General features: G+C 47.0%; 2 protein-coding genes across 3 annotated transcripts in view; both read left to right on the top strand.

Moving 5' to 3' along the window:
• LOC142257123 (uncharacterized) overlaps positions 1-23,124 on the top strand; it is an 89,972-nt gene that overhangs the window by 58,939 nt on the left and 7,909 nt on the right. The gene's annotated exons all lie outside the window — the stretch shown is intronic.
• On the top strand, positions 5,538-22,909 carry LOC142257264 (gastrula zinc finger protein XlCGF66.1-like). The gene is made up of 6 exons (XM_075329434.1): positions 5,538-5,739; positions 11,914-12,038; positions 12,976-13,152; positions 13,235-13,358; positions 22,567-22,764; positions 22,856-22,909. Exons 2-5 carry the CDS (start codon positions 11,982-11,984, stop codon positions 22,581-22,583), a joined length of 375 nt encoding a protein of 124 aa, XP_075185549.1. The 5' UTR covers positions 5,538-5,739; positions 11,914-11,981; the 3' UTR covers positions 22,584-22,764; positions 22,856-22,909.

Genomic DNA, 23,124 nt, shown 5'->3' with positions numbered 1-23,124 from the left:
ATTCTCGATTATCGTTACTGCAGCAGTAACGATGTTGTTCGTCGCTCCTGCGGCAGCACACATCGCTATGTGTGACGCCGCAGGAGCGAGGAACCTCTCCTTACCTGCCTCCCGGCCGCTATGAGGAAGGAAGGAGGTGGGCGGGATGTTCCGGCCGCTCGTCTCCGCCCCTCCACTGTTATTGGTCGGCCGCTCAGTGACGTCGCTGTGATGCCGCACGGACCGGCCCCTTAGAAAGGAGGCGGTTCGCCAGTCACAGCGACGTCGCCGGGCAGGTAAGTATGTGTGACGGGTCTGCGCGATGTTGTGCGGCACGGGCAGCGATTTGCCCGTGTCGCACAACAGATGGGGGCGGGTACCCATGCTAGCGATATCAGGACCGATATTGCACCGTGTAAAGTAGCCTTTAGAATGGTGTTCCAAACGTTATTCCTTCATTGTTTGTACCCCGACTGTCAGTGTCATTATCTTGTACTCCCAGTGTCAGCGACATTATCCTGTACACCCAGTGTCAGTGTCATTATCTTGTACCCTGATTGTCAGCGTGATTATCCCGTACCCCCAGTATCAGTGACATTATCCTGTTCCCCGAGTGTCAGTGTCATTATCCTGTATCCCCAGTGTCAGTGTCATTATCCTGTACCCCCAGTGTCAGTGTCATTATCTCGTACCCCCAGTGTCAGTGTCATTATCCTGTACCCCCAGTGTCAGTGTCATTATCTCGTACCCCCAGTGTCAGTGTCATTATTCTGTACCCCCAGTGTCAGTGTCATTATCCTGTACCCCCAGTGTCAGTGTCATTATCCTGTACCCCCAGTGTCAGTGTCATTATCTCGTACCCCCAGTGTCAGTGTCATTATCTCGTACCCCCAGTGTCAGTGTCATTATCCTGTACCCCCAGTATCAGTGTCATTATCCTGTACCCCCAGTGTCAGTGTCATTATCTCGTACCCCCAGTGTCAGTGTCATTATCCTGTACCCCCAGTGTCAGTGTCATTATCTCGTACCCCCAGTGTCAGTGTCATTATTCTGTACCCCCAGTGTCAGTGTCATTATCCTGTACCCCCAGTGTCAGTGTCATTATCCTGTACCCCCAGTGTCAGTGTCATTATCTCGTACCCCCAGTGTCAGTGTCATTATCTCGTACCCCCAGTGTCAGTGTCATTATCTCGTACCCCCAGTGTCAGTGTCATTATTCTGTACCCCCAGTGTCAGTGTCATTATCCTGTATCCCCAGTGTCAGTGTCATTATCCTGTACCCCCAGTGTCAGTGTCATTATCCTGTACCCCCAGTGTCATTATCCTGTACCCCCATTGTCAGTGCCATTATTATATACACCCAGTGTCAGTGTCATTATCCTGTACCCCCAGTGTCAGTGTCATTATCCTGTACCCCCAGTGTCAGTGTCATTATCCTGTATCCCCAGTGTCAGTGTCATTATCCTGTACCCCCAGTGTCAGTGTCATTATCCTGTGCCCCCAGTGTCAGTGTCATTATCCTGTACCCCCAGTGTCAGTGTCATTATCCTGTACCCCCAGTGTCAGTGTCATTATCCTGTACCCCCAGTGTCAGTGTCATTATCCTGTGCCCCCAGTGTCAGTGTCATTATCTCGTACCCCCAGTGTCAGTGTCATTATCCTGTACCCCCAGTGTCAGTGTCATTATCTCGTACCCCCAGTGTCAATGTCATTATTCTGTACCCCCAGTGTCAGTGTCATTATCCTGTACCCCCAGTGTCAGTGTCATTATCCTGTACCCCCAGTGTCAGTGTCATTATCCTGTACCCCCAGTGTCAGTGTCATTGACTCGCCCACCCCAGGGCTATGGGACAACCGGTGCCGGGCCGGACTAGTCCGGTGGTAGTCAGTGGTGGCTGGGCCCGGCTCCGTGGCCCTGGTGGGTGTCAGTTGAATGTGTGGCTTGGTTGTTAAAGGGTGTTCGTGACGCCACCTGTGGTATGCGGCTATTAAGCCGCCGCTGCTGTGTGAGGCCTCCGGGATGATGTTATGGCAGCAGTGTTGGTACTGCTCCCCACAGGTGGAGCAATGCCCGGGGCGCAGTTGGTGCTTGTAAGTGTCTATGTAGGTGGAATAACAGAGACGAGTCCAAGGTGCAGTTCCAGTTCTTTTACTCACTGTTTCTGTCACACTTGCAAGGACCCTCAGACTGCTGGGACCACTGTCAGGGACCTCCGCCTTCTGGGTGATTCCGAGCGTGAAATCCGGTTCCCTCTCTTTAGTGTCCCTTTTTCTGTTGACTTCACTAGCCTTGCCTTAGGTAGATGGACTTGGCTTGGCCTCCATTACAGCCTCCAGGCTGGGGGGTCACCTGTCGGCTGATTTCCCCTTTTCTGAAGATCTGCTCTGGGTTCTGGCCCTGGGAGCTTGCAATTCCCTGGGCCTCGGTTTTTACTGTCTGGAGACTGTCTTTTCACTCCTTCAGTGTCTAGGGACCGTCCCCCTGTCGCAGCTAGTCGCTCCACCGATGTCACTGTGGAACGGGCCACCGCAGCCTGCAGCTACCCGTAGCGCCTCTGGGCCCTCGGCAGCGGTACCCAACAAGGACTGCTCGTGGCACCTTACAGGACTACTCGTGGCCCTGCGACTCCTTCTTCTCTTCTCGTCCTACATGCTCACTCCTCACTCTCCCACTCCCTGAGCGAACTGACTAAACTTCACTTTCCTGTCTCTGTCTGCTCTCTGGTGGCTCCTCCCACCTCCCCAGTTGCTAAGCTACCACCCTATGGGAGCAGGGATGGGTCTTACAGCCCCTCTCAGCATGCAGCATGGGAGGGTTGCCTGCCACTTTCCCTGGTCCTGTGTGTCCCTAGCAATGGGTGTAGTGTGAATTTACCAGGAAACCGGAGTTCACCCTCTTCCTCTCCCAGAATGGGGCATCACACCGCAGATGGGGTGCAATGACCTGTGGCGACGGAAGCCTCAGGGGCGCCACATCATTATCTCGTACCCCCAGTGTCAGTGTCATTATCTCGTACCCCCAGTGTCAGTGTCATTATCTTGTACCCTGAGTGTCAGCGTCATTATCCCATACCCCCAGTATCAGCGTCATTATCCTGTACCCCCAGTGTCAGTGTCATTATCTTGTACCCCCAGTGTCAGTGTCATTATCCTGTACCCCCAGTGTCAGTGTCATTATCCTGTACCCCCAGTGTCAGTGTCATTATCTCGTACCTCCAGTGTCAGTGTCATTATCCTGTACCCCCAGTGTCAGTGTCATTATCTTGTACCCTGAGTGTCAGCGTCATTATCCCATACCCCCAGTATCAGTGTCATTATCCTGTACCCCCAGTGTCAGTGTCATTATCTTGTACCCTGAGTGTCAGTGTCATTATCCTGTACCCCCAGTGTCAGTGTCATTATCCTGTACCCCCAGTGTCAGTGTCATTATCCTGTACCCCCAGTGTCAGTGTCATTATCTTGTACCCTGAGTGTCAGCGTCATTATCCCATACCCCCAGTGTCAGTGTCATTATCCTGTACCCCCAGTATCAGTGTCATTATCCTGTACCCCCAGTGTCAGTGTCATTATCCTGTACCCCCAGTATCAGTGTCATTATCCTGTACCCCCAGTGTCATTATCCTGTACCCCCAGTATCATTGACATTATCCTGTACCCCCAGTGTCAGTGTTATTATCTTAGGCTATATGTAATTACTCTTCAGGGGGGCCTCTATATGTGATGATAGTACAGGAGGGGCCTCAATATAAATATTTGTTAAAAAAAAAAGCCTGATCTGCCTATAGAGCAGTAAAAAAAATTGTTTAAAAGAACAGAGAGTCCTCAGTGGTTGATACCTTGATAACCACTGAGGACTCTCTGTTCTTTTAAACAATTTTTTTTATCTCTACTGGCTAACACGGTACAAAGATATATTTTACTTGTATAGAGCAGTACTGTCAGAATACACAGGACTAGTAAAGGCTTTATCCAACATGTAAGACTAGTTTGGAAACCATAGTGAGGCCTCTGTCCCCACAGAATGACTGTTCACATCCAGTGCAGACACTGGGGCCGATCATTACCTGATAATTATATAAATACAGTATCTGAAGATGGAAAGAGAAGAGAATTCACCAGAGTCTCCAAATGGAAGAGTGTATTGGAGGGCAATGCTTCACACCTCCAAATACTGACTCTTAAGGGGGCTTTACACGCAGCGATATCGCTAGGGATGTCGCTGGTGAAAGCACCCGCCCCCGTCGTTTGTGCATCTTGGGCAAATCGCTGCCCGTGGTGCACAAAATCGTTAGGAGCCGTCAGACGGACTTACCTGCCTAGCGACGTCGCTGTTGCCGATGAACCACCTCCTTTCTAAGGGGGCTGTTCATGCGGCGTCACAGTGGCGGCACTAAGCGGCCGCCCAATAGAAGCGGAGGGGCGGAGATGAGCGGCTGTAACATCCCGCCCACCTCCTTCCTCCCTCATTGCTGGCGGCCGCAGGTAAGCTGTCGTTCCCAAGGTGTCACACGTAGCGATGTGTACTGCCCTGGGAACAATGAACAACCAGCGTCCTCAACAATCAACGATTTTATGAAACTGAACAACGTGTCAACGATCAACGATAAGGTGAGCATTTTTGATCATTAACTGCTGTTCGTTGGTGTCACACGCAACGACGTTGCTAATGATGCCGGATGTGCGCCACGGAATCCATGACCCCGGCAATATATCGTTAGATACGTCGTTGCGTGTAACGGGGCCTTTAGGCCCTGTGCGCAATGGAAAATGGCATTTTCTTAAGAAAATTACTCACCCTCTGGCAGAATTCTGCACCCGCGGCAAAAAAACCACACCAAACACCACATGCGGATTTGCCGTGGTTTGTTGCGTTTTTGGTGCGGATTTGCCACGCTTTTTCTGCGGGGTGGTGCCTGCGGTTTTTAACCATTATTTAATGGCAAAAACGCAGGTACCTGCGGAAATTAAGTGACATGCTACTTCTTTTTGCTGCAGAAATCCTGTAGCAAAACTTGGAGAAAAAAAACCCGCAGTATGAGCACAGTATTTTGATTTTATCATAGATTTTGCTGGAGAAGGACGACAGGAAGGTTATGAACAAATTCTGCAGCTTTTCTGCAGCAAAATCCGCCACAAAAACCTCAGTATGCGCACAGGGCCTAATAGGGGATTTCCCAGATAGGTGGCGGCATCGGTGGATTAATTTTAGTAATCTTTTCCATGTGAAGATCACATTATGCATTAAATGTCCCATTTTGACTGTTATTGGGATACCGGTGTATACTGTCGCTGTAAATTTGCTGTATTGTGTGAATATTGTGCATCTAACAATTTTGTGTACATTGTACTTTTCATGCTCCATGTATATTTTATGTATTTTGGGGATGTGCTTTTACATCGCCATTATAACATCTTTGTAGTAAATGAAGTTTATACATTGAGGAGCTTTATCTTCTTGCCCTTACATTTGCCAGTTTCTGATATGGAGTCTGCAGCGCTCACTTCCTGGTTCCCCTTATGGTGTCTTCTGGGTAGGATGATGTCAGAGGGCGTGTTCTCCCTACACCAGGAAGCACTGGAGTGGCCGCGGCTGCTGATCCTGTGGCTCCTGTGAGCCGTGTGTGGCGCCGGGTGATGCGGGTTTGTCTTGATGTGAGCAGGCGTGTAACCCGGCACGTTATGTGCACGGTCCCCCGAGGAAGCGGTGACACGTGTAGCGGCTTTCCTGCCCTCACCTGCCCTGGGCTTGGTAACCACTTGGTAAGCGCTGGATATGGTTGTATTGCCCTTATAATGTGAGGTACTATGATGTTTGGTCTCTACTTGACTATTAGTAGCATCCCTGGTGGGGGCGCTGTGGGGTCACCATCTGGGTGAGTGGCGATAACATACCTGAGCTCTATATGGCTGCACTATCTGGGGAGATGTGTGGAGCTTTCACCCTCCTCTGTCGTTTGTCCTGATTAGCTGTAGCACCCGGCGTTGCCAGGATAGTAACTGTCTCTCTCCCAGTCTCTGTCTCTGTGTCTCTTGTTTGTCTGTACCAGTCTTTCTTTATCTTTGTAAATAACGAATAACGTTTGGAACACCATCTGGAGTTCCAAACGTTATTCGTTATTTGTTAGTAGTTTTTTCGTTTGTGAACCCTCCCCATACACACCTATTGCCAATCCATATCATACGCATATATAGCCTGGGTCTCAGCGTCCCATACACGGTAAGTTTTTTAACTGCATGAGAGGACACACACAAGCTAGGGACCCCAACGTAGAGAAATACTTTGGCGTAGTGTTGGGGCTCTTCTGCATTGATCAATTCAGTAGCTAAATTTCTCTTTATTCATATATTCATGGCAGTAATGCAGATTCCATTTTTCACATTTTCACTCTTGCATATAGCTATTGGATTTTTCATGTCAGTATTCACACAGCAGTTTCTGCTATTCCATGTATTCCCCTTACATAGTCACTGGTGTGCATACCTTATCTCCCCATATTTCTTTATCTTTGTGTCTGTCTCTTTCTGTGTCTGTCTCTATCTGTCTGTCAGTCTCTTTCCCTGTCTGTCTCATTTGCAGGTCTGAGGTCTGTCTCTTTCCCCGTCTGCCTCTTTCCCCGTCTGCCTCTTTCCCCGTCTGCCTCTTTCCCCGTCTGCCTCTTTCCCCGTCTGCCTCTTTCCCCGTCTGCCTCTTTCCCCGTCTGCCTCTTTCCCCGTCTGCCTCTTTCCCCGTCTGCCTCTTTCCCCGTCTGCCTCTTTCCCCGTCTGCCTCTTTCCCCGTCTCTCTGTCCTCCCTTTTCCTGTCTCCCTCTCTCTGTCTGTGCCTATGTCTGTCTCTTTGTCTTTCTCTATCTGTCTCCCCACTGACATCTTATTACCTCACACATAAGCTTCTTATACTAACAGTTTATTTTGTTTCTATAGCAACCACTGACAGTTGCTATTAATAGCCTGTAGCTCCCACCTCCATTCAGTTTATTGGAGGCAGGATATTTGGAGAGTAACTGTAAAGCACAGGGTTAAATTTTCCCATCCAAACATAGTCTATGATATTCCCTGAGTCACATGGAGTGTCTGTGCAAAATTTCGTGATTGTAAATGTGACGGTGCGGTTTCCTTTAGCGGACATACATACACGCATACACTCCGCTTTATATATTAGATAAACATAATGTGTACGTATTTTTTTTCTTTCTCTCTCGTCAGTGCCGCTATGTCTCGTCGCTCGCCGCAACATCGCTCAAGTCATGGCGATGTCAGGCAAGGGCGGACATACCCGGCCACGCCTCCTTACAGCTCTGTGACATCGCAAATGTGTAATTTAAAACACTAACACCTCATCATACCTAGATGTGGTATGGGTAGCACAATGTTAGACTGGAAACCAAATTGTACTTGGCCCACAATTTTGGTTCCGCCTGCACTGTTGTCCCTGGTTACAGTGGCTATGATGTGGGCGCAAACTTCGGCTGCGCATCTGACAGTGCCGCAGTGCATTGTGGGATACGGTTACATCAGCAACTGGCAAATCTGTATGTATATGTGTGTATATGGCTGTACGCTGTGTACGTATGTGTATGGCTGTACGCTGTGTACGTATGTGTATGGCTGTACGCTGTGTGTAGGTGTGTGTATATGGCTGTACGCTGTGTGTAGGTGTGTGTATATGGCTGTACACTGTGAAGGTGGTGTGTGTGTATATATATATATCTGTACGCTGTGTTCGTGTCTGTGTATGTATATGACTGTACTCTGTGTGTAGGTGGTGTTTGTATATATATATGTGTGTGTATATGGCTGTACGCTGTGTGTAGATGACGTCTGTGTATATGTGTGCATATGGCTGTGTGTAGGTGTCTGTGTGTGTGTATATAGTTGTGTGTAGGTGGCGTCTGTGTATATGTGTGTGGCTGCGCTGTGTGTAGGTGGTGGTTGTGTGTAGGTGGCGTATGTATGTGTGTGTGTGTATGGCTGTACACTGTGTGTAGGTGGCGTCTGTGTATATATGGCTGTGTGTGTGTGTGGGGGTGTGTGTGGCATCTGTGTGTATTCTCTCTGTCTCTCTTACCCTCCCCCTCCCCGGAAAACACGTGGCTTCATTTACCTCTCTCCAGTGATGATGTCTTTGGCTCCTGTCACCCGCTCCTGACCGCCGCTCATTATACTCACTGAATATTCAGTCCACGGTGGAGCTGGAAGCCGGATCAGCGCTGGGGACTTCAGTGCCGGGGACCGTATCGCCTGGGACGTGTGTGTGTGTGTTCGGTGGATCATGCCAGGAAGCTGCGGCAACGTGTATGTCACTGCGCCTGCGCAACTAACAGTGCTGCGGTGCATGCCGGAATAGGTGGACAGAAAAACTGGTGATCATGTACAGTATGTAGATATGTATTACATGTATTTTCCATCTCCTTGCACCTTTTTTTGATATTTAATAAAAACATATTCTTTCTATACCTTGATACCTGTGCTTTTTTCCAATCAGTTCTGATTGGAGATGTGATGTTATGTGGGCAAATATAAAGACTTGTTTGTTTTCTGTTTGCATGCTTAGTGTAGTTGTTGCCCGGAACCAATGCAATGGGGTCCATTGATGCCTTTAGTTTGTTTATTATATATGGAGGAGTAACCTGAAAGATCTGGAGAAGATCTGTATGGAGGAGTGACCTGAAACACCTGGAGAAGATCTGTATGGAGGAGTGACCTGAAACACCTGGAGAAGATCTGTATGGAGGAGTTACCTGAAACACCTGGAGAAGATCTGTATGGAGGAGTGACCTGAAACACCTGGAGAAGATCTGTATGGAGGAGTGACCTGAAACACCTGGAGAAGATCTGTATGGAGGAGTGACCTGAAAGATATGGAGAAGATCTGTATGGAGGAGTGACCTGAAAGATCCGGAGAAGATCTGTATGGAGGAGTGACCTGAAAGATCCGGAGAAGATCTGTATGGAGGAGTGACCTGAAAGATCTGGAGAAGATCTGTATGGAGGAGTGACCTGAAAGATCTGGAGAAGATCTGTATGGAAGAGTGACCTGAAAAATCTGGAGAAGATCTGTATGGAGGAGTGACCTGAAAGATCTGGAGAAGATCTGTATGGAGGAGTGACCTGAAAGATCTGTATGGAGGAGTGACCTGAAAGATCTGTATGGAGGAGGGACCTGAAAGATCTGTATGGAGGAGTGACCTGAAAAATCTGGAGAAGATCTGTATGGAGGAGTGACCTGAAAAATCTGGAGAAGATCTGTATGGAGGAGTGACCTGAAAGATCTGGAGAAGATCTGTATGGAGGAGTGACCTGAAAGATCTGGAGAAGATCTGTATGGAGGAGTGACCTGAAAGATCTGTATGGAGGAGTGACCTGAAAGATCTGTATGGAGGAGTGACCTGAAAGATCTGTATGGAGGAGTGACCTGAAAGATCTGTATGGAGGAGTGACCTGAAAGATCTGTATGGAGGAGTGACCTGAAAGATCTGTATGGAGGAGTGACCTGAAAGATCTGGAGAAGATCTGCATGGAGGAGTGACCTGAAAGATCTGGAGAAGATCTGCATGGAGGAGTGACCTGAAAGATCTGGAGTAGATCTGCATGGAGGAGTGACCTGAAAGATCTGGAGAAGATCTGCATGGAGGAGTGACCTGAAAGATCTGGAGAAGATCTGCATGGAGGAGTGACCTGAAAGATCTGGAGAAGATCTGCATGGAGGAGTGACCTGAAAGATCTGGAGAAGATCTGCATGGAGGAGTGACCTGAAAGATCTGGAGAAGATCTGCATGGAGGAGTGACCTGAAAGATCTGGAGAAGATCTGCATGGAGGAGTGACCTGAAAGATCTGGAGAAGATCTGCATGGAGGAGTGACCTGAAAGATCTGGAGAAGATCTATATGGAGGAGTGACCTGAAACACCTGGAGAAGATCTGTATGGAGGAGTGACCTGAAACACCTGGAGAAGATCTGTATGGAGGAGTGACCTGAAAGATCTGGAGAAGATCTGTATGGAGGAGTGACCTGAAAGATCTGGAGAAGATCTGTATGGAGGAGTGACCTGAAAGATCTGGAGAAGATCTGTATGGAGGAGTGACCTGAAAGATCTGTATGGAGGAGTGACCTGAAAGATCTGTATGGAGGAGTGACCTGAAAGATCTGTATGGAGGAGTGACCTGAAAGATCTGTATGGAGGAGTGACCTGAAAGATCTGTATGGAGGAGTGACCTGAAAGATCTGTATGGAGGAGTGACCTGAAAGATCTGTATGGAGGAGTGACCTGAAAGATCTGTATGGAGGAGTGACCTGAAAGATCTGTATGGAGGAGTGACCTGAAAGATCTGTATGGAGGAGTGACCTGAAAGATCTGTATGGAGGAGTGACCTGAAAGATCTGTATGGAGGAGTGACGTGAGATCTGGAGAAGATCTGCATGGAGGAGTGACCTGAAAGATCTGGAGAAGATCTGCATGGAGGAGTGACCTGAAAGATCTGGAGAAGATCTGTATGGAGTAGTGACCTTAAAGATCTGGAGAAGATCTGCATGGAGGAGTGACCTGAAAGATCTGGAGAAGATCTGCATGGAGGAGTGACGTGAAAGATCTGGAGAAGATCTGCATGGAGGAGTGACCTGAAAGATCTGGAGAAGATCTGCATGGAGGAGTGACCTGAAAGATCTGGAGAAGATCTGCATGGAGGAGTGACCTGAAAGATCTGGAGAAGATCTGCATGGAGGAGTGACCTGAAAGATCTGGAGAAGATCTGCATGGAGGAGTGACCTGAAAGATCTGGAGAAGATCTGCATGGAGGAGTGACCTGAAAGATCTGGAGAAGATCTGCATGGAGGAGTGACCTGAAAGATCTGGAGAAGATCTGCATGGAGGAGTGACCTGAAAGATCTGGAGAAGATCTGCATGGAGGAGTGACCTGAAAGAGCTGGAGAAGATCTGCATGGAGGAGTGACCTGAAAGAGCTGGAGAAGATCTGCATGGAGGAGTGACCTGAAAGAGCTGGAGAAGATCTGCATGGAGGAGTGACCTGAAAGAGCTGGAGAAGATCTGTATGGAGGAGTGACCTGAAAGATCTGGAGAAGATCTGTATGGAGGAGTGACCTGAAAGATCTGGAGAAGATCTGTATGGAGGAGTGACCTGAAAGATCTGGAGAAGATCTGTATGGAGGAGTCGGCCAAAATCCCTGCTGCTGTGTGTACAAACCTGGCCAAGAGCTACAGGGACCGTCCGACCACTGTAACTGCAAACAAAGGTTTCTACCAAATTTTAAATTCTGTTTTTCTATTGTACCAAATACTTATTTCATGCAATAAAATGCAAATTAAAAGGGAATTTGTCAGCAGGTATTTGGTCCCCCATCTGAGACCAGCATAATGTAGCGACAGAGACCCTCCTAAGATGTCAGAGTATAATACCAACCACAATCTGTCCATAGATATATAGTGTAATAGTGGCTTCACCACTTTGAAGCTCAATCTAAAATGAAGCCAGAAGCTTCGAGTAATGAGTAAAATAAACTTCTGTTAAGCAGCTTTATGGGTAAAACACATCCAACAGAAAAAAACGGTTCAACGGCCGCTAGACCGCTAAGTACCAATATACAGAGAAACGGCACTGGAAATCGGTGATTGAAATGGCGGCTAGACCGTAAGAGTAGACAAAACAATAATATGACAGGAACCAGACAGAACTGGGTCTCTTCTGTAAAGAAAAGTATCGCAAAATCCAACTAAGCCCACACTACATTATATTCATCAAAGTATCTCCTCTGGTGACGTCTTCATCCGTGCTTGTCATCCCCAACATGGGTTTCACCTGTGCTTCATCAGGAAACGTATATGGGATAAGGAAAGGAAGGACCAATATTCTGCCCTTATTTTATCCTTATTTTATGCTTCACTATGAATTTCTCTTGTCGTTTCTTTTTCTTTTCGTTCAGGTTACAACATTCAATATAAGAGAATTTTCCTGATTCCCCCATGAAGGTTGAATAAGAACAGAGACAAGATGTTGGAGAAGATATTAAATCTCACGTTGGAGATCATCTTCCATCTTACTGGAGAGGTGAGAGGCTCTGATGTCATCACATTACATCATTATCTATGGGGATAACAGAGGATATGACCGGGGAGGTGAGAGGTTCTGATGTCATCACATTACATCATTATCTATGGGGATAACAGAGGATATGACCGGGGAGGTGAGAGGTTCTGATGTCATCACATTACATCATTATCTATGGGAATAACAGACGATATGACCGGGGAGGTGAGAGGTTCTGATGTCATCACATTACATCATTATCTATGGGAATAGCAGAGGATATGACCGGGGAGGTGAGAGGTTCTGATGTCATCACATTACATCATTATCTATGGGAGTAACAGAGGATATGACCGGGGGGGTGAGAGGTTCTGATGTCATCACATTACATCATTATCTATGGGAATAGCAGAGGATATGACCGGGGGGGTGAGAGGTTCTGATGTCATCACATTACATCATTATCTATGGGAATAGCAGAGGATATGACCGGGAAGGTGAGAGGCTCTGATGTCATCACATTACATCATTATCTATGGGAATAACAGAGGATATGACCGGGGAGGTGAGAGGCTCTGATGTCACCACATTACATCATTATCTATGGGAATAACAGAGGATATGACCGGGGAGGTGAGAGGCTCTGATGTCACCACATTACATCATTATCTATGGGAATAACATAGGATATGACCGGGGAGGTGAGAGGCTCTGATGTCATCACATTACATCATTATCTATGGGAATAACAGAGGATATGATCGAGGAGGTGAGAGGCTCTGATGTCAATCACATTACATCATTATCTATGGGATAACAGAGGATATGACCGGGGAGGTGAGAGGTTCTGATGTCATCACATTACATCATTATCTATGGGAATAACAGAGGATATGACCGGGGAGGTGATGGACTCTGGAAATGTCTGTGGTGATAATATTAATGTCTCCACACTCAGGATTACACAGTAGTGAAGACCTCTAGTGATCGCTGTCAGGCCCCTGTGTCTGAAGGACGGGGAGGAACCCTGAGCCCAATCCCGGGGCCTCCACCTCACCCCCGGATACATGAGGACATCAATGACCAGAAGATCCTAGAACTCACCAACAAGATGCTGGAGCTGCTGACTGGAGAGGTGACACTGCTGGGAATGCTGGGACATTATACAGGACGGCACTGGAGGATTCTGGGTGATGATGGTATCATTGTGTTGTCAGGTTCCTATAAGGTGTCAGGACGTCACCGTCTATCTCTCCATGGAGGAGTGGGAGTATCTAGAAGGACACAAGGACCAGTACAAGGAGGTGATGATGGAGGAGCCCCAGCCCCGCACATCACCAGGTAATAGACAGGACTAATATTGATTGATAATAATGTGATACTGTTATATGTGATGTCACAGGTTGTGGATATATAATATGGATGATAATACACAGCTGGGGGTGAATTATAATCATGTGACTGCGGACGATTTCTTCATCATCCGCTGTCAGTTCTGATGAAGAAAAACTATTTGTCCAATTTGGGACTAAGGTACCATTGTCTCCTATTACACTCATGTTAGTGTTTGGTAACAGAATACAGAACATGGAGACATAAACCCAAATAACAGTGCCTGACAGCCGGGCTCCTGCCATAATGATTGGAATTGGAGATAACTGATCCCCGACTTTACCCCCTAAGATGCTACGTTTAATAGCAACCAAGGACATTAGGTGGTTAGATAATGGAGGGGACTTTCTCTCTCACCCATGAGACCCAAAAACCTAATAAATAACTATTTTCATATATATATATAAAAAAAAATGAATGTGCACAGGAATAAAAAATATAACCTTTATATTTTTACAAAAATAGAAAATAGCCACCTATAGGGTATAACCCATATAATAAAGTTAATACATTATTTTGACAAGAAAAGTTTTTTTTAAGTCAAACGAAAGAGAAGGTATTTTTCCCTCTGGAAACCCAAAAGCGGTGAAGGTCGGGGCTTTATCCTCAATCCCAATCTTCAGAGTAAAGGCCATAGAGATCAGAGGATGACAGTCTGGCTTGTCCTAATGTCAAGGGAGGAATTTGGGTGAAGACTGCTAATGGAGTCTTCCTTTGGGATAACAGAGACGGTGCCGTATTAGCTGTATACCAGTGCTGATATACCAATGCATAAGACAATGGACACAGACATGTTCTCCTTGAGCCAGCGTCATCAACTGACCCGTGTATTAGATAGATCCAATTATACAGTTTGCATCTCTAACCTTGAAGCTAAACAGGGAGTACTTTTACTCCTTAATTTCTCACAGCGCAGTTTGTTTCTATACATTCTTTCTGTGTCAACATTACTGATAACACTTTTGCAGCTTCACATTCTGGCTTCATTATCTTTGGTTAACTTCTTCATGACTTATACAGCTTAGAATTATATTATGGGTCTAGACAGACAGATAATTATGCAACTACATCTACATTTTGATTATTTATATACACAGATATTCTTATTACGTTTGAACAAACAAGCTATAGCTCAGGCCACCTCCACAGTCCCCACTTAATAAAATATCTGTGAATGTTGTCAACTTCAAATTTTAAAATTTTCCCCATTTAGATATATTTTATTATTTGTGACTTATTTGTGACCTACTACCCTTGGGACTTTAATTATATCTATATCAGTTTGCAGTCTCTAAGAATGGGGAAAATTTTAAAATTTGAAGTCGACAACATAACAATTGGATTCTATAACCAGGAATCCTTAGATCCTGAAAACCATCTTTTTTTTTTTTTTTTTTTTTTTAAATTCGTTTAAGTACCAAAATTCAACCAGGAACAAATAAGGACATGTACAATGCATACTTGCAAAACCGTAAGAGTTCCGTACAAAGAAAACACATATTCCAGGTACCTGGGGAGCAGATTCACCTTAACAAGACACAGAGAACTAAAGAAGAAAACATAAAGTGTCACAGTGACCATTTCTGCCATAGGCGCCAGCTAAGGAGCATTCAACATTTGGGCAACGTCAAAGGAGAGGAATGCCACATCTCCCAGACCTTGTTATATTTCTCAGGACAACCCCTATTTTGATATACAGTCCGTTCATAGGGGAGCATTGCATTTACTAGTATCACTTATGCATGCACCGCCGGGAAAAAACTGCCCATTCATCGTAAGGCAGTGAGTTTCCTGGCCATATAAAGCGACTCCCGGAGAAAGATTTTGTGGTGATGAGACCAAGTTCCCTCGTCTAAAGGCCGCTTTACACGCAACGACGTATCTAACAAGATGTCGTTGGGGTCACGGAATTCGTAATGCACATCCGACCTCGTTAGCGGCGTCGTTGCGTGCGACACCTACGAGCAACCGCTAACGATCAGAAATACTTATCAAATCGTTGATTATTAACACGTCGTTCATTTTCCAAATGGCGTTGCTCGTGCTGGATGCAGGTTGTTCGTCGTTCTTGAGGTAGCACACATCACTACGTGTGACACCCCAAGAACGACGAACAACAGCGTTCCTGCGTCCTCCGGCAATGAGGTGGGAGTGACGTGAATGCGGCTACTCGCCGCCCTTCCGCTTCTATTAGTGGCCCGCTGATTGACGTCACTGTGACGCCGCACAAATCGCCCCCTTAAAAAAGAGGTTGTTTGCCGGCCCCAGCGACATCGCTAGGAAGGTAAGTCCATTTGACGCGTCCTAGCGATATTGTTCGCCACGGGCAGTGATTTGCCCATGACGCACACATGACGGGGGCAGGTGCGATTGCTAGCGACATCCCTAACGATGTCGCAGCATGTAAAGCAGCCTTTAGACTCCAAACAGGCAGAATAATGAATCAAGAGGTATAGGGAAGGAGGCCAGGGAGGAGAGGAAGATACACACCAAAAGGCAGCAATTACCAGGCAGCCCTAGATCATGTGGATGAAGTCTCCGTCCTCCCCATAGCACCGCGAACACTTTGATGTCTCTCGGCGTAGCTTCTTAAGCAATCTCAGTGGGGTAAGGTATGCCTGGTGCATTATATAGATTTGGATCATTTTGTTCTGTTTAATTGACATCTAGCAATATTAAACTTGGATTAGATCTGGTCAAAGGACAACAATACATTTTCCTCATAGATCTCACAGAGATAGAAAACACCATGCGCACTCCAGAATGTGGAAGACGGGTTATCCGATAGCGTGGGGAAATACACATTTTGCCACGGGCATTTCAGCTATAACATCAGAGAATTTCAGGACCTTCTTCGCCTGCCTCCACACCTGCCGCGCCAGTCAATGAAGGAGCAGCAACTTCCGCGATCCCTGAATACCATCATTAATGACTGATGGAGTTTCTCTCCAATCCAATGATCCTTGATACCCATCAGAGTTTTCCAAACCTGCAGAAGCCCATGCGAGACCTCTTCAACCATATGAAATTAGTAGCAGTTGTGACTAGTCACTACTCACGGACAGGTCTGATGATAGGGTAGACAGATAATTTGGGGTCAGGTACCAAAAGAGCACGTCGTGGATTTGGGGAGTAAACCAAGGCATAGCCAAATAACAGTCCAGGTTTAAAATACCAGGAGATCACGTCGAGTACAGGGAGCAAACAGGGAAATAGTCAGGCAACATTCTGGGGTCAGATAACAATGATCAGAACAGACAGAAGACAGACCAACAAACCACTGTAACAGCATATATGACTGGCGGAGTTCTGGAAGACACTGCACAGCTAAGTAGCTGGGCAATCACTGGGAAGATGGATCATCTGAACAACCCATAATGGACGACTGTGGTGTCATTCACTCATTCACAGCTCAGCACACCCAGATAACTGTTACAACTGAATCTAAGCAATCTCACACGGATAGACAAACCAAGGAAGATGTTAAACCAGAAATCCACAGGTCCCAAAACAAGAGTACAACGGAGGTTGACGCCCTAAGATCACACAATGGCATCCCCTCATCAACGGCTGATCCTGAGTGTCCTTAACTGTACCTTAAGCTAGAAACCAAGTGTAACATGAAAACAACAATAAACATAAATGAAGTGCACACAGGCAGAGGGTTGTACACAGGGCTAGGAACTCGCAAACACAGTCGTGCGCTGCGAGGATTCGCCAGTTTCTGAGTTAGGAACGGTGTTCATGTGACTGCAATTGTGCAATATGCATGTTCCCTGCCAGAATCCGACTAGTGGCACGGCCTCACTCATTCAGAGTGTATGCAGTGGATTGCATCAACTAGTAGGGATGGCCGCCTAGTTGTCACTTCCTTGCTCAATACACTTGTATTGAGTGATCCACGCCTACTACTCTGATTCTTGCCGGGAAAGTGCATACCGTACAATTGTGTCATGCGTTCCCGGCACAGAAGCTGGCGAATCTTTGCAGTGTACAGTGTGCGCGCTGGGAGGATGCATACGTTAATCACAAAGAGTGACTGACAACTTATCATTTTAGACCAGACAACCCCTTGAACCAAGGAGCTGTGACTCCAGACAATCCTCCATCCAGAAATAACCAGCACTCAGGCATGTGAGTAGTGAGTATAAATGGCCTCTCCCAAAATGTGATAGGGCAAACCAAACAAGAAATTGCACCCTCCTGAATAGAAGTGAAACCAGAAGGCAAAACATAAGAAATAAAGACAACATCCTTCATCAGTTGTACCAACACAAAACAGGCCGTGTTGAACAAAGAAATAAAGCAACAACCAGAGAGCATCGGTTCGATCCCCGAAGAGGAACCATGATAATACCTTAATAGGCATAAAATCCCTCATGGCCTCCCAGTCTCACTTTGTGGAGGAATCATGACAGCACCCTCCTCTTCTAGGCATCATAATCATGCTTTACAATGTCCAGCGTCATCTGCATCTCTACACAAACTGCGCATACCTCTCTGCATTGATCGTGTCCGACGCCAGGTGTAGGCTCACTGCGCATGGTCAGAAGTCACTGCACTTCCGGTCATGCACACTACACATCTTTGAAGCTGGGACGCATATGTGCCGCCCCGTGCTCGGCAGCCGAGCCGCTCGGATCAAGACCTTCAGTGGGTGGCTCGAGGGTCTCCGGACTCGGGGGTCCTACGGTGACTCCGATCAAAAAGGGGTTGGCGGTGTGGGGACGTAGGTGTACGGCCAGAGCCGTGTTTAAGTTCATGACGCCATCCACGGGATATGGTGAAAGTGGATACCACCGCTGCAGTTACGGGGCACCCGGGGGAGATGTTGCGCAGCAAGTTGTTAACCCCTCCGTGGGTAGGGATGATGGCCCCGGGACCTGTTGGGGGGAGTTGGGCGGTGCAGGGAGATGGGCGGCCGGAGGGCACTGATGTACTCACTATTAGTAAACACACGAGTCTCTGGTAAACCAAGGTGATGGTGGTCAGTGCCCGCAGCCGGCTGCAGTCTGGTCCCCAACCCAGTTGGTGGTCTCTGCCTTTCTCTTGCACCTGTTTTGTGATGGTGGACTACCTGCGCTTGCAACTTCAGGAGTCCGCTCCCCGGCTTGTGGTTCCCTGAGGAGCCCTTTGCCCGCAGACGCTGGCCCATGGGATCTCTCTGCCGTGGTGGTGGCTTTCTATCCACCTCGTTGGGCTGTTGCCTTCAGTTGGGACTTTGGGTGGGACAGGACCTATAGTCCTGGCCGCAATCAGTTAATTAGCTAGTCCCCAGTAGCTTTTGGACCTAGCTTCAGGTTCTGAGTACCCCCCTTTGTGCTCCGGTTTTCGAGTCGGTTCCCTGGGTCAGTACCGGCGAGCCACTACCCTGTCCCGGTCCACCACTGTTCCACCAAGCCATCTTCCCGGCTCCTGCAAACAGAGGCCTCCGTCTGCCTCCTAGCCAAAGGTACCCGGGCTCCTACCCTGGCACCTGTCAGTCTGCTACAGGCCTGTAACACAGGCCTGACCACCTCCACTGAACTCTCAAACTGATCTACTCTCTTCTTTTCCCGCCTCAGGCCATCCTGACTCCTCAGTGGGCGTGTCCAACTGCCTGGCTCTGCCCCCTGGTGTGCCAATCAAGCACTGAGGGGGGTGACTAGGGTTTAAATGGTTGGCTGCTGTCACCTTGTTAGGGCTTCATATTACACCAGTCCCCTATCTGTGACTACCTGGCCCGGCCAGGGCTTCACACATACACCTGGCTTCAGAGTAAAAAAAATCTGTTTGTGTGCTACTATATGCTGAGACTGTTAGGCAAGGATTCTAGATATGCAAACAGAACTGCTTGTTCTGGGTGCCAGTATGCCGTTCGCACTCTCTTCCAAACTGGGCTAGAATAATGAAGCACTGGTGGCTACATTTTTGCAAGGATTGTCCTGTAGGATTAAGGACAAGCTGGCTGGTCGAGATGCGCCTTCTTCTCTGGACGGCCTAGTTTTGCTGGCTATCCGCATTGATCTCAGGTTTCAAGAATGATCCAGAGAGGAAACCAAGAGAAGAGGTTGTTGTGCCCGGTTTCTTCATTCCAGAAACCCATCATGTCGCAACCCACAATCTCTGAGACTCCTCCCGAGCCCATGGAAGTTGATCAAGAGCTTTCAGCAGAGCTCCGCCGAGAGATCCGTCGCACTGGTGAGGGGTTTGCTTCTACTGAGAATGTCCTGCTCACCTGAGTGTCTGTAAACTGCCAAGCTGAGGGTCAGTAGGAGATGCTACCCTAGGTGAGAACAAATTCTTTCCATCACTAATATATATATATATATATATATATATATATATGTATATGTATATGTATATGTATATGTGTGTATATATATATATATATATATATATATATATATATATATATATATATATATATATATATATATATATATATATATATATATATATATATATATAATATGTATGTATCCGTGTCCGAAGCTAGTAGCAAAACCCGATTCACAGAATTGGCCTTACTGGACTATTGTTCCACTGGGAACTGTGTACAGCAGGCCATTGTGGATCAGTATCAGATTTATGTCCATCAGCTTCAAGCCCCCTTTGTAGTGTCATCCATGGATGGGAAGCCCTTGTCCGAGGCTATCCATTTCATCAAAGAGCAAGTTGACCTTCAGGTGGGAATGCTGCACATGGAGAGAATCGCTTTCTACTTGCTACCAAGAATGTTGCATTTACTGTTATTGGGTCTGCCGTGGCTTCGGAAGCATGAAACGGTTTTAGAATGGAGATCCGGAGATGTGCTCAGGTGGGGGTCACTCCTGTCTCGAAGAATGTCTCTTTTCAGTTCAACTTGTGAGGCCTTCAAATTTTTTGGGTCTGCCATCTGCCTACTGATCCTACGCAGATGTTTTCGACAAGGAGGCTGAGACTGTGCCACCACATAGGGCAATCCCGTGGCCTATCTACCTCCTTAGTGGTTCCACTTCTCTCCACGGCCGTATCTACCCTGTGTCTCAGGCAGAGACCCAAGCCATGTCTGAATACATCAAGGAAATCCTGGCTAGAGGATTCATCCAAAAGGCCTTCTCACCGGCCAGAACCGGATTCTTCTTTGTCAAGAAAAAGGATGGTTCCCTTCGGCCATGTATTGATTATAGAGATCTTAACGAAATCACTGTCAAGAATAAATACTGGAATTGTTTGATTGTATCTGTGATTCCAGGATCTTCTCCAAGGTCGGGTGACGAATGGAAGATTGCTTTTAATGCCCATAACGGTCACTGAGTATCGGGTAATGCAATTCGGGCTCAGCAATGCTCCGGGGGTCTTCCAGGAATTCGTAAACTATATATTTCAGGATCTGCTCTACTCATGCATGGTGATATACCTAGACGACATCCAACATATTGACCCCTCTAAGATGTTTTCGGTGGCTCCAGTAAGTGTGTCTTGAGTTCCCACCCGAAAATACATTAATTGCTAAGGCAGATGGGTGTGTTGCAATGGGGTTTTTCCTCTAAGCTGGCCGGTCACGCCGAACAAAAGAAGACCACTTTGCTGATCTTGCATTACTGGTGGCCAATGCTGCCTAAAGATGTAGTGGAATTTGTCTTGGCCTGTCCCTCATCTGCTCTTAACAAAACCTCACGTGAGTACTCCATTAACTCTCCGTTCCATTCCCTGTGGCGATTACCCCCACCAGCCCTGCAGCCGAAGCTCCCGTCACGATTTTCTTTGAAATGAGGGCAGAGACCAAGTTGTCCCTGGAGAAATCATCCATCCGAATGACGAGGCATGCAGATAAGAGACGCCTAGACTCCCACCTTTGTTCCAGTTTGGAGACAAGGTACGGCTCCCTTCCAGATATGTCCGCCTCAAGTTGCTGTCCTACAAGGTAGGTCCCTGCCTTATCGGTTCCTTCGAGGTGCTCCAGCTCATCAATGATGTGTTCTACAAGCTAAAGCTTCCGGCCTCCTTGCGTATTCCCTACTCGTTCCATGTGTAACCCCTCAAACCTGTCCTGAGCCGCTACTTCCGGGATTCTAGAATGGGTTCAAGGTAAAACCCTCCCTCCTCTTAGTGGACTGGAAGGGATTTGGTCCTGAGGAGAGATCATTGGGCTCCAATCAGAATATTTTGTCCCTCTTCTCCTTAAGAGATTCCTGCAAAAGGTGGGGGTGTTACTGTAACGCTCTAACATCCATCCTCGCACTGTCTTGACCCTCCTCCCCGGCTTGGTTGCCAGCACACTCGCCATCCCACCTGCTCCATCCCCAGTCCTTACATCAATGTTTAAAGATATTAAACATTTTGCATCGGTTTCTGGAACTTGCGCACACGTTACTGAACTTGAAAATGATTTGTTGTTTTCTTATAGCCTTTTCCTGCTTTTGTGGGCCTCCACTATTTTCAGAGTGCTAGGCAGCTGCTTAGAAGAACACGTGACTGCTGTTTTTTGGCACAAGGTTAGAGGAGGTTGGGGTGTTATACAGCTGTAAAACTTGCATCATCCGGCCTTTCCTAACAATGATGGTGAACAAGCCATAACACTAACAGAATAATTAAAGTCTGAAACCTTGGAAATTTGTATGCGTAGATAACTTTGACAAACGGTGCACAAACTTCTGCATCAGCCAATTTTTTCCTTCTTGTAAATTTTAAAATGTAAAAGATGAAAATAAAATAAATTTTCTTGTTTACGTAAAATACGTATCTTTAACTTTCTGCCTTTTAGAAATTATTTCATCTTCAACTTGCTTATCTGTTTACAATATTAGTAATTTTTACCAGGGGTGCCCACATTTTTGGAGGCCACTGTACTGGCCGTTTGCAGTCCAATAATGTTTCTCTGACAGAAGCTACATGCTGCTTTGGAGGTGGATGTGACCCCCTTATTTCCTGGGCCCGTGTGCAGCTGCACAGGTTGCACTAGTGATATGTCCGCCCCTGGAGGGCATTTTACTATATGGAAGGCAACGTGGGGCCACTAAACTGTTCACAGGATTGTGATGGGGCAACTATACTGTATGCAAGCAATTATACAGTATGAAGGATTTTGTGGTGTCCGTCATACTGTGCGTGTGTGTGTGGAGGGTACTGTGGAGGAATTCACTGTGATGGTAGCATACTGAGGTAGGGGGCACTTATCTGTTTATACCTGAAGCCAGAAGAGGTTCTTAAGGTGAAGCAGGACGTGTGGAGAACAAGTGATCCCAGCGCTCTGCAGAGAGACATAGATTCCCTGGTGGGAGGCACCACAAGTCCCAGCCACACTGTTACACAGGACTGCGCCTGCGCCCCCCCCAGTGCTGTCCACAGTGCAAGTGCGGCGCCACCTAGAGGCAGAAACCTGGATAGAGGGGTAACATGCCGGTTAGTATGTAAACGTTTCTCCGTAATGTTTATTATGAAGTTTATGTTGTTTTTATCATCTCATCATGTTTTCCATTCAGATTCCTACAATAAAGGATCCTCTGCTGATAATATCTCTGCGATAATGAAGAAGTACAGAGGCAAGATGGCGGAGAGGATACTAAACCTCACCCTGGAGATAATCTTCCATCTTACTGGAGAGGTGAGAGGTTCTGATGTCCTCACATTACATCATTATCTATGGGAATAACAGAGGATATGACCGGGGAGGTGAGAGGCTCTGATGTCATCACATTACATCATTATCTATGGGAATAACAGAGGATATGACCAGGGAGGTGAGAGGCTC

This window comes from Anomaloglossus baeobatrachus, chromosome 1 (genome assembly GCF_048569485.1).
Source record: "Anomaloglossus baeobatrachus isolate aAnoBae1 chromosome 1, aAnoBae1.hap1, whole genome shotgun sequence".
Taxonomy (NCBI): domain Eukaryota; kingdom Metazoa; phylum Chordata; class Amphibia; order Anura; family Aromobatidae; genus Anomaloglossus; species Anomaloglossus baeobatrachus.
This window is presented reverse-complemented; position numbering and strand designations above follow the sequence as displayed.